This window comes from Arachis ipaensis, chromosome B4 (assembly GCF_059453495.1).
Source record: "Arachis ipaensis isolate K30076 ecotype BB chromosome B4, ASM5945349v1, whole genome shotgun sequence".
Classification (NCBI taxonomy): domain Eukaryota; kingdom Viridiplantae; phylum Streptophyta; class Magnoliopsida; order Fabales; family Fabaceae; genus Arachis; species Arachis ipaensis.
The window spans coordinates 79,211,267-79,225,360 of NC_142439.1; the positions used below are offsets into that span (position 1 = coordinate 79,211,267).

At 37.2% G+C, this 14,094-nt stretch overlaps 1 protein-coding gene across 2 annotated transcripts; it reads right to left on the reverse strand.

The window, feature by feature from the left end:
• Positions 1-1,179: 1,179 nt before the first annotated feature.
• LOC107639369 (RING-H2 finger protein ATL33-like) lies at positions 1,180-5,465 on the reverse strand. 2 transcript variants are annotated; one of them, XM_088483189.1, is made up of 2 exons: positions 4,293-5,231; positions 1,180-1,650 (listed from the first exon to the last, which is right to left on the reverse strand). In XM_088483189.1, exons 1-2 carry the CDS (start codon positions 5,010-5,012, stop codon positions 1,615-1,617), a joined length of 756 nt encoding a protein of 251 aa, XP_088339315.1. In that variant the 5' UTR covers positions 5,013-5,231; the 3' UTR covers positions 1,180-1,614. The 2 variants fall into 2 exon arrangements, with proteins under 2 accessions (XP_088339315.1, XP_016198327.1); XM_016342841.3 differs by lacking the exon at positions 1,180-1,650 and having other exon boundaries at positions 3,875-5,465.
• Positions 5,466-14,094: the final 8,629 nt, after the last annotated feature.

Sequence of the window (14,094 nt, forward strand, 5' to 3'; positions counted from 1 at the left end):
CCTTGTCTGATTCCCCGAGACGGTGTGAACTCTTGCAGCTCTTCACCATTCCAAAGCACTCTCATCTTAGCTGTAGAGATACAGGACATAATGAGATTTATAATATGAGGAGGCAGCCCCACATCAACTAAGGTATCCTTGATAAAACTCCATTTAAGCCTATCGTAGGCCTTTTTTAAGTCGATTTTAATGGCCATCCAACCTTTTTTGCCCTTCTTATTTCTCATAGAGTGAATGACTTCCTGGGTAATGATGATATTGTCAGAGCTATGACGCCCCGGCACAAAACTGCATTAGGTGGGCATTACCAGCTTTCCCATAAGACCTCTCAGACGATTGGCTAAGACCTTCGTAATAGCTTTATATGACATGTTGCAGAGACTAATGGGATGCAGTTGTTTAAAACTGGTTACTGGCTCCACTTTGGGAATGAGGGTAATAAGAATTTCATTAATCTCCTTTACTTTCTCCGGGTTCTGGAAAATATCACTAATAAGAAGGCATAAATCATTTCCTACTTTCTCCCACTGGCTTTGGTAGAAAATAGCTTGAAAACCGTCTCTGCCAGGTGCTTTGAAACCTCCCATACCAAAAACAACATGTTTGATTTCTTCATACGAGATATTCTTACCAATGATCGAGATATCCTCATCACAGAGGGTGGGGAAGTCACCTCGCAGCACAAAAGGAGAGTCGATGGTATTATCTTTATAAAGATCAGCAAAAAAGTTAAGAGCTATACTTTCCAAAATATTGGGATCAGAAATAGGATTACCCGTGGCATCGTGGAGCAAGTTTATTTTGTTCTTCCTTCTTCTGATCATAGTTGAACCATGGAAGTACTTAGTGTTACGATCCCTGAATTCAAGCCATTCACTCCTTGATTTTTGGTACCAAAAAATTTCTTCTTAGGTTAAGATATCCTAGTACTCCTTCCAAAGTTGACCTCTGAGCTCTTCTAAGAAATTATTATTCCCTTGATCCAAGGTGTTGGTAATGCCTTGAAGCCTCCTGATTATCTTTCTTTTCTTCTTTAAAATATTTCCGAAGACATTGGTATTCCATTTTTTGAGAGAGTCTCTAAAGGATGAGATACCATTGTTCCATGAACTTTCTATGCTCCATGAACTATTTACAACATTTTTGAAGTCTGGATAGGTTAACCAAGCAGCTTGAAACCGAAAAGGTCTTCTGCCTCTATTTGGAAAAGAAGTGGTCTCGAGTTGAAGACAAATGGGGTTGTGATCTGATTTGAGGGGCGGGAGGTGGATGATTCTAGCCTCCGGAAATCGAATTTGCCAGTCAAGATTGCTGAGTCCACGATCTAATCTTTCCACTAGATTTCCCCGTTTCCGGGTAAAAGGCCAGCCATCATAACCCAAGTCAATTAAACCACAAGAGGAGACACAGTGTTGAAACTCAGAACATGCGCCAGCTAAGACTCTTGTTGACCCTCCTCGACGCTCATGGTTGTGAAGAATGGAATTAAAATCTCCAAGCAAGCACCAAGGATGAGTATTGTTTTCGGCCAAAGAGATAATACTACTCCACAAAGATCTTCTTATAATGCGATTTGGGCTCCCATACACAGCTGAGAGAACCCAAGGATCAAAATTACGAAAGGAGACCCTCATGTGAACTACTTGATTGCTGTGAAATAGAACATCAACATTCCAAACGTTAGTAGTAATGGATTACCTTTTTAAAATTGGTGTCACAGTTACTTAACGTCTTTAAAAAAATTTTATTCGCTATATAACAATAGTTTAAAATCCATATATAACAATCATTTAAAATAAATTTAACTAAATTGAAAAATAAAATTATACCAAAAAAATTTAAATCATATTAAATTACACTAATTTTATTTTTTAAATCAATCTAAATTATATTATAAATACTATTTTTTTCTCATTGTCATTATATAGTATCTCATTTATAAATATATATACACATATCTCGTTTACACCATAAATAAATTTGTTTTATAAACTCTTCATATCTTATTTGTAATAGAAATCTAGTCAATTAAAATTTTACTTATCACATTTATACTTATTTCGCTTACATTATATACGAGATATATAACACAATTTAAAAATATAAATAATTTTTAAATTATATATTAAATAAATAAAATATTTGACTTATTATTTATATAAAAATTTCAATAAAATATAAGATTTTAAGGGAACGAAAATTTAATTTATAAAATACAAATTTAAGTGTGTGCATCAGTGCATCCAAATACACAGACACCATGTGCATCAAAACCGAAGCCATGTAAGAATATTTCTCATAAATCTCAACAACAAAAACCATACAATACATTGTAAGATAATTAAATAAAAGGAAAATAGTGAACATAGTATTCCATGTAGCACTGGTATAAGTATAACAAAATAAATTTGAATTTTGAAATGGAAAAGTCTAGGAAGCTAGCAACTTTGTTAAATTCTGACCAGCATATAACTAGCAAAGAAAAGTGAGCCATTGGATGAAATTTCATACCAATCTCACACCATTAAAATCATCATTAATGGCTATTTGATGGCTACAAATCACAAAAATTGCTGCTCCCTAGCATTCCTCCAAAATACCTGTTTTTAATTATCCATAACACAAAATCCCCTAATCGAACAAGTAATACAAATTGCAGCATCATGTACATTTTTTTCACTGCTCGTCTGTGTCCCAACACTGGCTATCTAAACCCTTAAATTTTTTTTGTTTACAAAATCCCTTTAAATTTAAAATAGATAAATTTACAACTTTACCTTCATTAACATTATACGAAAAAAAGTGACTTGACTGTCAAAAAAATAAAAAATGGAAAAAATTAGCTTCTCTAACGACTACAAAAAGATAAATAGTCAAATTTGCTCTTAAAAAATTATTTATTTTACAAATTGGCTCTTAAAAGCATTTTTTTAATTAAATTCGTTCTTCGAAGATTGTAAATTAGTCATATTAGTCTTTCTATCACTTCTGTTTTCGTTACTTATGGTATCAAAATTTGTTGATGAAATACATTAAGTGACACCACACTACTAACAATACATATCTGACAATCTTAATTGGCTGTTAATATGATAAGTTTATAAAATTAGATCAAATCAATTCCAAATTAAGAGAATCGTGAGGCATTGAAATCTTTTCGTTTGAAGTCGATTTGATCTAATTTTATAAACTAATCATGTTGATAGCCAATTAGAATCATCATGTGTGTGTTGTGATGTCTCTTAACATGTCACAACAAATTTTGATGCTATCGATAATGAAAGTGAAAGAAGAACTAATGTGACCAACCTAAAATTTTCGAAAACAAATTTTGCAAACAGATAACTTTTTAGGAATGAATTTGACCATTTATTCCCACAAGGAGGTTAGATGCCATTCCTATTGTGGCTATGACTCCCCAGCCTTGTTGAAATGAGAGACATGATAAGGTTTGAAGTTGTTTGAAGTTGTTTTCAACAACGGCTATGATTAGGGAAAAACTTTTTATTGCACTGAAATATTAAACAAACTCATTCAGGTCAAACTCAAACTCAAATTCGTATTCTTTTTTATCTGGATCCAACCTCAAATTGCTGCATGATACAAAAATGCAAAAAGCTAAAGCGACTGGAATGCTAGTATCCTTGAAATACTGGAAACGCTTTCATAACTATATTCTAAATCTAACAAAAAATAACACAGAAAAGAAAAAGAAATCCATTGTCCTCTAGGTACCCGTATTTTTTACCATCTAAATGCAAAATCAAAACCCACATGGCCACATCCTAAAAATGGCTCAAGCAACTGAAGATATACGGTAATGATTCGCCATTATACTAGTACAATTCAGCTTGAATCCCGGTTAGAGCTTTAATTTTGAATCTTACTTCATTTCCATTCACGAGAGGTAGCTAGCTAGTTCATACCACAGAGAGTAGTATTACATTACAATTCAAGACATCAAGTCACCAATGCAAGTCACAAATCCAAAAAAACTAAAGCTACCTGTCTTAAATTCTGAATTCGTAACTGCACTTCCTCCTTTAAACACGTTTGGAGGGTTTGGGATCCACTTTTAACTCAACTGAGAGGACCATTTTTTTGTTAATTTAAAAACTCCAAAAGGAATCTCACTACCATCGTTCATCTCTCACTATCAATCTAGTATTTGGAACTCTATATAATACATATAATTAAAAAAGAAAAAAAGAATCTAAGAAAAAAGAAAACTCAATATTAGAAGAGAAAAACAAAAGAGGAAGAAATTAGACAAGAACAAAAAAGTTTCAAACCATGGCATTTGCATCACGATGACCCTGCCGCCGCAGATCACCACCTCTATTCTGATTCTCAGCCGACGAATTCGAGTTGGAACGCTTGCTTTCTTCGGCGGAGACGGCGGAGGGGATGGTGGCGCGGCAAATCGGGCAATTGGAGTGGCTGGTGAGCCACATGTCAATACAAGATGCGTGGAACGCGTGCTTGCAAGCGCTCAATTGGCGTACTTCTTCCCCGTCGGTGAATATGGACAGGCACACCGGACACTCGCCGCCAATCTCCGTCGACTCCTTCCGATACTTCACATCGGCGACAACACCGCCAGGAAAGGCAGCAGCTTCGATGTCGTCCTGAGGAGAGAGCTCCGATTGGACAGATGAGTCGCCGGAAAAATCACCGGCGGCGTGTTCCGAGCGGCTAGACGACGAGCACCTGAAGGCGAAGATGAAGGTATAGATCAAGGCGGGGATGGTGACAATGGCGATGATGGCAAGGAGAAATTCCAGTGGGGAGAAGTTGGCAGAGCTGGAATCCACGGTGAACGGCGGTGGCGGCGGTACTGGGAGGACGGTGATCTGGAAGACGGAGCTGGGAGCGCCAGGGAATTGTGGTATAGTTGGCGGTGGCGGTGCTGGGAGGACGTTGATTTGTCCGACGACGTGTGGTGGAGGAGGAAGGGGGAGCTGCGGCTGCTGCGGCGGCGGGGCTGAAAAAATGGTGGGTGAGTTTTGCATGGTAGCAGGGAAAGATAGTGTGTCTAATTTTTATTGTTACTATCATAATTATTATGTTATGTGTGGTTTTGTTCTTCACTTTCTTTACTTTGCAATTTATTTAATTTTTAATTTCTTTTTTGAGATTTTTTTTCTTTTTGTTTAATCAAGGAAAAAGGTGGTTGAAAATGGTTGTTAGGAGAATGAAAGGGACCGATGGAGAGGGTGGAGTTTTGTTGTTAGTTCCTTGTAGCAATAATTCAGAAGGGTGAATGAGCGAGTAGTGAGTGATAAGATGAAGAGAATGGGAGCGAAGAAAAACATGTTGGTGTGATCATACCAACAGGACAAAGAACTAACAGCTGGACCCTTTCGAGTTTTGTCACGCTAGCTTTAAGTTTCTTTTTGTTTCTTATTTTCCATTTTATATTATTTTGATTATTTATTTTATTTTATTTTATTTTTATTTGTACTAATAATGGTTCCTAAAACAAAACACATGTGGCGGGGAGTGGATTTTCTCTGGTGAAAAAAAAATTGGATGGTGTCTAGTGTAAGATCTCACCCTTCATTACTCTCTCTCCTATTTAATTTTAGTACCACTTCTAGAATTAAAGGTGAGAGATCACACTTTATTCTCTCTAAATGTTAAAAAAAATGGAGAGAATCCATTTCCCATGTGGTGATGTAGAAGAAAGGTTTTCAATGACTTAGAAAAAAAGGGTTGAATCTATATTCTTTTTTATGCTTTTGAATTTTAATTTAAAATAGATTCTGCAACTTTATTTCGGTTGTGTTTGTGATATCGCTTATGCAACAGACAATTTATTTTTGACTCATAATGAATGAAGTAAAAACAGATAAAAAAAGAGAATAGAATATATCCATATATCCTAATTCAACCACCTTGTGCAATGTGACCTATATCTAGTCTCCACCACAACTAGGGTTAAATTTTCACTATCTTTATTAAAAATTACAAACATCAATTCTCTAGAATTCTTCTTAATCCTATCAGGAATTCTATCCAAAACAATTGAAGCTTGATTTGTGATATGAAAATTGTAAAACAATATTTCATCAGCAAGTGAATTGGGTCGTAATCAAGTAATAACTCACTAAGAGTGAAGTCGATCCCACGAGGATTGATAGATTTAAGCAACTTTATCAATTAGTTATTCTAGTTAAACAAGCTAATTAATGAGAATTAATGATTTAGCAATAAAACAAATGACTGAAACGTAAATAGCAAGAAATTAAATGACTAAAATAAAAGTGGAAATGTAAAGAGCTGCAAATTTAAAGTGCATAAAGTAAATTGAAGTAATTAAAGACAAGGGAAGTAAATAATTGAAATAATAAAGGGTTGAGGGAAGTGAGCATCAATAGTAAACAGATAATCAGGAAGTAGAAAGGTAAGAATATGGAGGATCATTGGGGTACAGAGATATTGTACTCTCTGGATCAAATTGGTTCTCATCTCATCTTCAATCATGCATCTCATTGATCTCTTGGCAAATCATGAGTGATTGAATTTCAAACCCTTGGCAATTCAGTCTTTCTTAAGTTGATCAATTGCCAATTCATTGATCTAATTGCTCATGAGAAGAGATGAAGATTGGTCCCTGATTTAAAGCCAAACTATCTCATAAATCCAAGTTTTGGGATGATTACATGTCACTATATCAAACCCAAACCCAGATCTATTCAATTATGAGAAAGAACTTCAAGCATGACTATATAATCCCTTTTCCAAGGCTCACATAGAATCCATGTGGGTTCAATTTCTTTCCCAAGACAATTGAATCCTTGAATTAAGAACGAAGATCTTTCTAGCAAATCAAATAAGAGATGAAGAGAAGAAGAGAATAAAATTCACTATTGATCCATCAAAGTACAACAGAGCTCTTTTCCCCAATAAAAGGGAAGTTCGATACTCATAACTCAAGAAAAGTAGAAGAGATGAAAGTATAAAGTGTAGAAGAGAAGAGTTCGAAAAAGTTCCCCCAAAAAGTGACTCCCTAGGGTTTATATATTACTCCTAACTATGAAATGTAAACTCAAATTCTACTTTAATTGCAAATTAAACTACATTTCTAACTAACTAGAACTAGGCCCAGCTTGTTGAGTGAGGGCATGTTGAGTGGCGCACCACGCCTTCGAGCATGCCCAGTGCTTGCATTCTGAACTTGTTACTTGGCGTGCCGCTCTATAATACACGCCTACTCTAGAACCCTTTGGTGTGCTTCCTGCAAGATTGGCCCAGCGTGTCACGCCTGGGACACGCCATCTGGGACGCCAGTATTGAGAGTTGGCGTGCCACTTTGAAGGTTCATGCCTACTAGCATGCTCAAGAATTAGAATTGGTGTGCCATGCCCCTCGCACGCCTACTCACACACCTAACATTAGGAATTGGCGTGCCACGCTTAAGACACACTTGCTGGCACGCCCGTTGTGATGGCTCCTGGATCATTCTCTGGAAATTAAGCCCAGTGTGCCACGTCTTCGAGCACGCCCAGTGGCACGCTGACTTTGCATCACTGGTGTGGGGCGCCTTAGCACACACCCTCTGGCACGCCCCTTGAATTGTAAATTTTCTGTTCTGGATCCCTGGCATGCCACACCCACTGGCACGGCCTTAACACGTTCATTGTGATGAGTAGGCATGCCACGCCTTTGAGCATGCCCTATGGCATGCCCATTCATGTAGTCCAGGTGTCGCACTTCATATTACACGCCACAAGACACGCCTTTGTTGGATAGGCCCGGGAGTTCTTCTGGACTTCTGGCCCGGCGTGCCACACTGATAAATCCACATTTCATGGTATTTATTTGCTTTAATTGAGTGGATTTTATTGACCTTTCCTATATTTATTCACTAAAATAGCATGGTTTTATGAATTCTTCCTAAATTATGCTTAAAAGTGAAAGCTTGCTTTTTAGGTACTAAATTGTTAAATTTTATTCACTTTAATCCCATTCGATGCCTTGATGTGTTTGTTGAGTGATTTCAGGTTCAATAGGCGTGAATGACTTGGTGAAAGTGGAAGAGAAGCATGCAAAAGGTAGAACACATGGAGAAACAAAGGAGAAGGGGAATTTCAAAGTCTGCGTACGCACGTACCTGTGTGTGTACGCACAAGATGAGATTCGGCCAGTGTTCGTACGCACACACCTGTGTGTACGCATAAGTTCTGGCACGTGACTTCATTAAATGCAAAATGGGGGCAGCGATTTCTGGGCTTCCAGAGCCCAATCCAACTCGTTTCTGAAGCTATTTCAAGCCTAAATCAAGAAGGAACAAGGAGGGAGAGCAATTATATTTAGTTTAGAACATGTTTTAGCGCATTTCTAGAGAGAGAAGCTCTCTCTTCTCTCTAGAATTTAGGGTAGATTAGTTAAATTTCTCTTAGATTTAAGTTTTGATACTTGTCTTTATTTAGTTTTCCTTGCAATTTCTTGTTATTACTTATTTGTTTTCTTAGCTCTTCTTGTTATTTTCTTCATTTTGTCACTTTTGATCTTATGAACCCTTATTGATTTTAAATTTTATTTAATACAATTTGATGTTTTTATGTTTATTGATGTTTAATTGAGTTGTTATTATTATTTTCTTGCATTTGGCAGCGTTAGATTTTATTATTATTTCAATTTAATATACATTTCTTTTTATGCACACCAAGTGTTTGATAAAATGCTTGGGTTAATTTTAGTGTAGTTTTTCACACTTTTGGCTTGGAATTGAGGACCTAGGTGACCTTGAGTCATTGATGTTCATTCTAGATTGTGTTAGGATTGTAGTTGGTTTGGTTTCCACTAACGCTAATCTTTCACTAAGTTAATTAGTGAGTTAACTAGGATTTGTGGATTGAGATCAATTATGCCCTTTTGACTTATCCTCGATATTAGGATTGACTAATTGGGATCAATTCTTCGCAATTACCGTATTTGTGGTCAATGGCTAGGATATGTAATTTTAGTTCTCAATCCTTTCCAAGAGGTTTCTTAGCATTTGAATTTTCCTTTCTTTTAATTAATTGCCTTGAGTTTGATTACTTTTGATATTTAGTTATTGTTTGTTTCTTTAATTCCTTGTTATTTACATTATTTGTCTCTTGCAATCTCAACCCCCAATTCCTCATAGCCACTAATTGAGAACTTAATTACAATTCCTAGGGAGATAGAACTGGGATTTAAACCCCTAATTATTTTATTTGAATTATGACAATCTTTATTTAAACTTTGATTAGGGTCAATTGTTAGTTTGAGACTATACTTGCAACACCAATTCTATTTTATGAAATTCCAAACCTACTTCTGGCCTTCATCAAGTTTTTGGTGCCGTTGCTGGGAATTGAAATGGTGTTATATTGTTGGCTATTGTGAATATGTTAATATGTAAATAGCTTGCTGGTTGTTTTCTTGTTTTTGTTAATAGCTAGAATTGTGTTTTTTCTTATTTCTTGTTAGCTTTTGTTTTTATTTTCTCTTTTCTGTATGAATTCTCACCCTTTTGGCTTAGAGTTTGGTTGTTATTATGTTGAAGGGAATGACAATCTTAATGATTTCGTACACCAAGGATTGAGCTATCACTTGGGGGGGCACATTCTGCTGTCAATCCTGACCTCCTTGCACTCCAACAAGAATAACTCAAGCTACAGAGGTCCAATTGATGTGATTCCAGTAGCATTGGAAAGCTAACTTCTAGAGCTTTTCAACGATATATAATAGTATGCCCTTTTTCTTCATTCTGTTGGGCCAAGGTGGAGCCTAACTTGGAATTTCCCAAGTTAGGCGCCATGATTTCAAAGTTAGGCGTAGGAGGGAAAGTTCACTTTGGGCACTGCGAAGTTAGGCGCCACTAGGCTCAAGTTAGGCGCCAGGAGAGGATTGCAGCGTGAAGTTAGGTGCCATGCTCATCAAGTTAGGCGCCAAGATGGATTTTCGCACTAAGTTAGGCATCTGTTTTCCCAAGTTAGGCGCCACTCCTCAAGATAGTCATGGTCCCCACGTAGAATAAGAAGCTTGATGAACCGAATATTCTTATGCCAGTTAGAAATTAGTAATGAATTAAATCATGAGTATAGTCTAACCAACACACAAATATTGTATCAAACAATTCTAAAATCTATGACCGAGAGTGTTGACTCTGGGTTGTTCTCCCTAGGAATTGCCTTAGAATGCACATCATTGATTAGGAAAGCTTTTATGGTTTTGAGAGTTGGTGCAAGAATTCAAGCTAACAAAAGCAAACAACAATTAATTGAGATAAAGGCCTTGGCTAAGGGTGAGCATTGGAAGTTCCATCATTATAGTTTCCTTCAATTATGATAAGAATTGATTATTGCTTCACTTAGTTAACCCCCTAACAATGGAGGAAAGTCAAGTGAAAGTAACTAACTTGAGTCACAAGTCATAGTCTCACCCTAGGGAAGTCTAGCTTTAGTGCACTCCAAGTCAATTAGCAACTCTCAATTCATAATCTACAATTGATATCCACTATTCAAGTGTCTCCAATAACTCAACCCCTAAGCCAAGTAAGGGAAATCTACTCCATAGCTAGGGTTGTCATTATCACAAACAATTGGTAGGCAATCATAGAAGGCATGATGTAATTGAGAGAAGAAAATTGAATCAAAGCTACCTAATCCACACAATCATCAACAATCAAGCAATTGAATGAAATGACACAATTCATTAATCCAAAATTAAAGTAACAAAGTCAAACAAATCTAGATCTAAGAGATTGAATCAAAAGAGCATCAATTAAGAGTAGAAGAAGAGTAGATCTACAACTTGTATAAAAGCAAAAATGAATTAGCAATGGATCTCACCAAGAATTCAAAGAAAACTTGCAATGGAGGAAGTGAAAACCTAGAGAGAAGTTGGAGTTTCTCTCTCTAAAAACAAAATGTAACTAACTTTCTAAAAAAATCTAGAATTATGACTAATTGTCCTAACACCCCTAACCCTTGGTCTTCTTAACCTTTTCCCTCCAAAATTTTGCTCCAAAACAGGGCCTGGGACTCCTTGAAATTGCTGGTCACGTATTTTGATTAAAAAATTACGTGCGTCCATCGACGCGTATGCGCACAGCACGCGTATGCGCCCCTAGGGTCTTTTGCTATCTGCGCGCAGGTGCACGGTGCGCGCGAGCGTCACAGGAGATATGGCCCAGCCATATAAGTGCGCCGGCTCCTCGCTCGACTCCACTGCGCTGGCTCTGGGTGTACGCATCCATGCGTACGCGCACGGTGCGCGTGCGCGTGTATGTGCAAACTTCAAATCTTTAATTTATTCCATACTCCCTCCATTCATGCATGCTTCCTTCACTCCTCTTAGCCATTTTTGCCCTGTAACTTCTGAAACTACTTAACAAACGGATCAAGGCATCAAATGATAATAGAGGGGAATTATAATATATAAATTTTGATGCAAAAGAAGCATATTTTCATCTATAAGGCAAAATGGGGAAAGGAACACAAAATCACGCAGTTTTATATGAATAAGTGTGGAATATTATTGATAAAACTCTTAAATCTATGCATGATAAACCCTAAAAATGGGGTTTATCAACCTCTCCACACTTAAAGTATAGCATGTCCTCATGCTAAGGGAAAGCAAAAGATCAAAGGGTCAAAGGGAGTGGGACTCGTGGAATGCAATCTACCTACATGAATGCAACTAGGGTGTATGCTACTATCTACTTGGTTAAGAGTAATTCAATCTTCCTAGAATACACATTGGTGCACAAAATTTTTATCTTTGCAACGGCGTCAAAAACTTGGTACACACGTTCATAATCTCAATTCTTTTTCACAACTCTGCACAACTAACCAGCAAGTACACTGGGTCATCCAAGTAATAAATCTTACGTGAGTAAAGGTCGATCCCACGAAGATTGTCAGCTTGAAGTAAGCTATGGTCATCTTGTAAATCTCAGTCAGGCAGATTAAATTGGTTATGAGGTTTTGATAATTAAAATATAAATAAAATATAAAATATGATAGAGATACTTATGTAATTCATTGGTGAGAATTTCAGATAAGCGTATGGAGATGCTTGTTGCTTCTGAATCTCTGCTTTCCTACTATCTTCATTCAATCATTCATACTCTTTTCCATGGCAAGCTGTGTGTTGGGGGATCACTGTTGTCAATGGATACCGTCCGTCCTCTCAGTGAAAATGGTCCAAGTGCGCTGTCACCGCACGACTAATCATCTGTCGGTTCTCGATCATGTTGGAATAGGATCCATTGATCCTTTTGCATCTGTCACTACGCCCAACACTCACGAGTTTGAAGCTCGTCACAGTCATCCCATCCCAGATCCTACTCGAAATACCACAGACAAGGTTTAGACTTTCCGGATCTCAAGAATGTTGCCAATTGATTCTAGCTTAAACCACGAAGACTCCGATAATTCAGAATGGAGGCTAAGAGATACACACTCAAGCTATTCCAGATAGAACGGAAGTGGTTGTCAGGCACGCGTTCATAGGTGAGAATGATGATGAGTGTCACAGATCATCACATTCATCAGGTTGAAGTGCGAGTTAATATCTTGGAATAAGAATAAGCTTGAATTGAATAGAAAAATAATAGTACTTTTCATTAACTAATGAGGAACAACAGAGCTCCACACCTTAATCTATGGGGTGTAGAAACTCCACCGTTGAAAATACATAAGTGATAATGGTGTTCATTGGCTTCGGCCCCAGAGGGGGAACCAAAATAACCAAGACTTAGGTCAGAGGACTAAATGTCCAAAGATGTGAAAATAAATCACTAAAAGTAGTTTTTATACTAAACTAGTAGCTAGGGTTACAGAAAATAAGTAACTAAGTGCAGATAGTGCAGAAATCTACTTCCGGGGCCCACTTAGTGTGTGCTTGGGCTGAGCATTGAACTTTACACGTGTAGAGACTTCTCTTGGAGTTAAACGCCAGGTTGCAGCTTGTTTGTGGCGTTTAACTCTGGTTTGTAACCTGTTTTTGACGTTTAACTTTAGAATAGGGCAGGACGTTGGTGTTTAAACGGCAATTTGTGTCGTCAAAATCCAGGAAAAGTATGGACTATTATATATTACTGGAAAGCCTTGGATGTCTACTTTCCAACGTAATTACGAGCGCGCGAATTAGGTTTCTGTAGCTCTAGAAAATTCACTTCGAGTGTAGGGAGGTCAGAATCCAAAAGCATCTACAATCCTTTTTCAACCTTTGAATCGGATTTTTGCTCAGGTCCCTCCATTTCAGCCAGAAAATACCTGAAATCACAGAAAAACACACAAACTCATAGTAAAGTCCAGAAATGTGAATTTTGCATAAAAACTAATAAAAACATAGTAAAAACTAATTAAATTATACTAAAAACTACCTAAAAACAATGCCAAAAAGCGTATAAGTTATCCGCCCATCACAACACCAAACTTAAATTGTTGCTTGTCCCCAAGCAACTGAAAATAAAATAGGATAAAAAGAAGAGAATATACTATAAATTCCAAAATATCAATGAAACTTAGCTCCAATTAGATGAGCGGGACTAGCTTTTTGCCTCTGAACAGTTTTGGCATCTCACTTTATCCTTTGAAGTTCAGAATGATTGGCATATATAGGAACTCAGAAATTAGATAATGTTATTGATTCTCCTAATTCAGTATGTTGATTCTTGAACACAGCTACTTTATGAGTCTTGGCCGTGGCCCTAAGCACTTTGTTTTCCAGTATTACCATCGGATACATAAATGCCACAAACACATAACTGGGTGAACCTCTTCAGATTGTGACTCAGCTTTGCTAGAGTCCCCAATTAGAGGTGTCCAGGGTTCTTAAGCACGCTCTTTTTTCTTTGGATAACGACTTTAACCGCTCAGTCTCAAGCTTTTCACTTGACACCTTCACGCCACAAGCACATGGTTAGGGACAACTTGGTTTAGCCGCTCAGGCCAGGATTTTATTCTTTTGGGCCCTCCTATCCATTAATGCTCAAAGCCTTGGATCCTTTTTACCCTTGCCTTTTGGTTTAAATGGCTATTGGCTTTTTGCTCTTGCCTTTTGGTTTAAAGAGCTATTGGCTTTTTCTACTTACTTTTCTTTTTCTTTCTT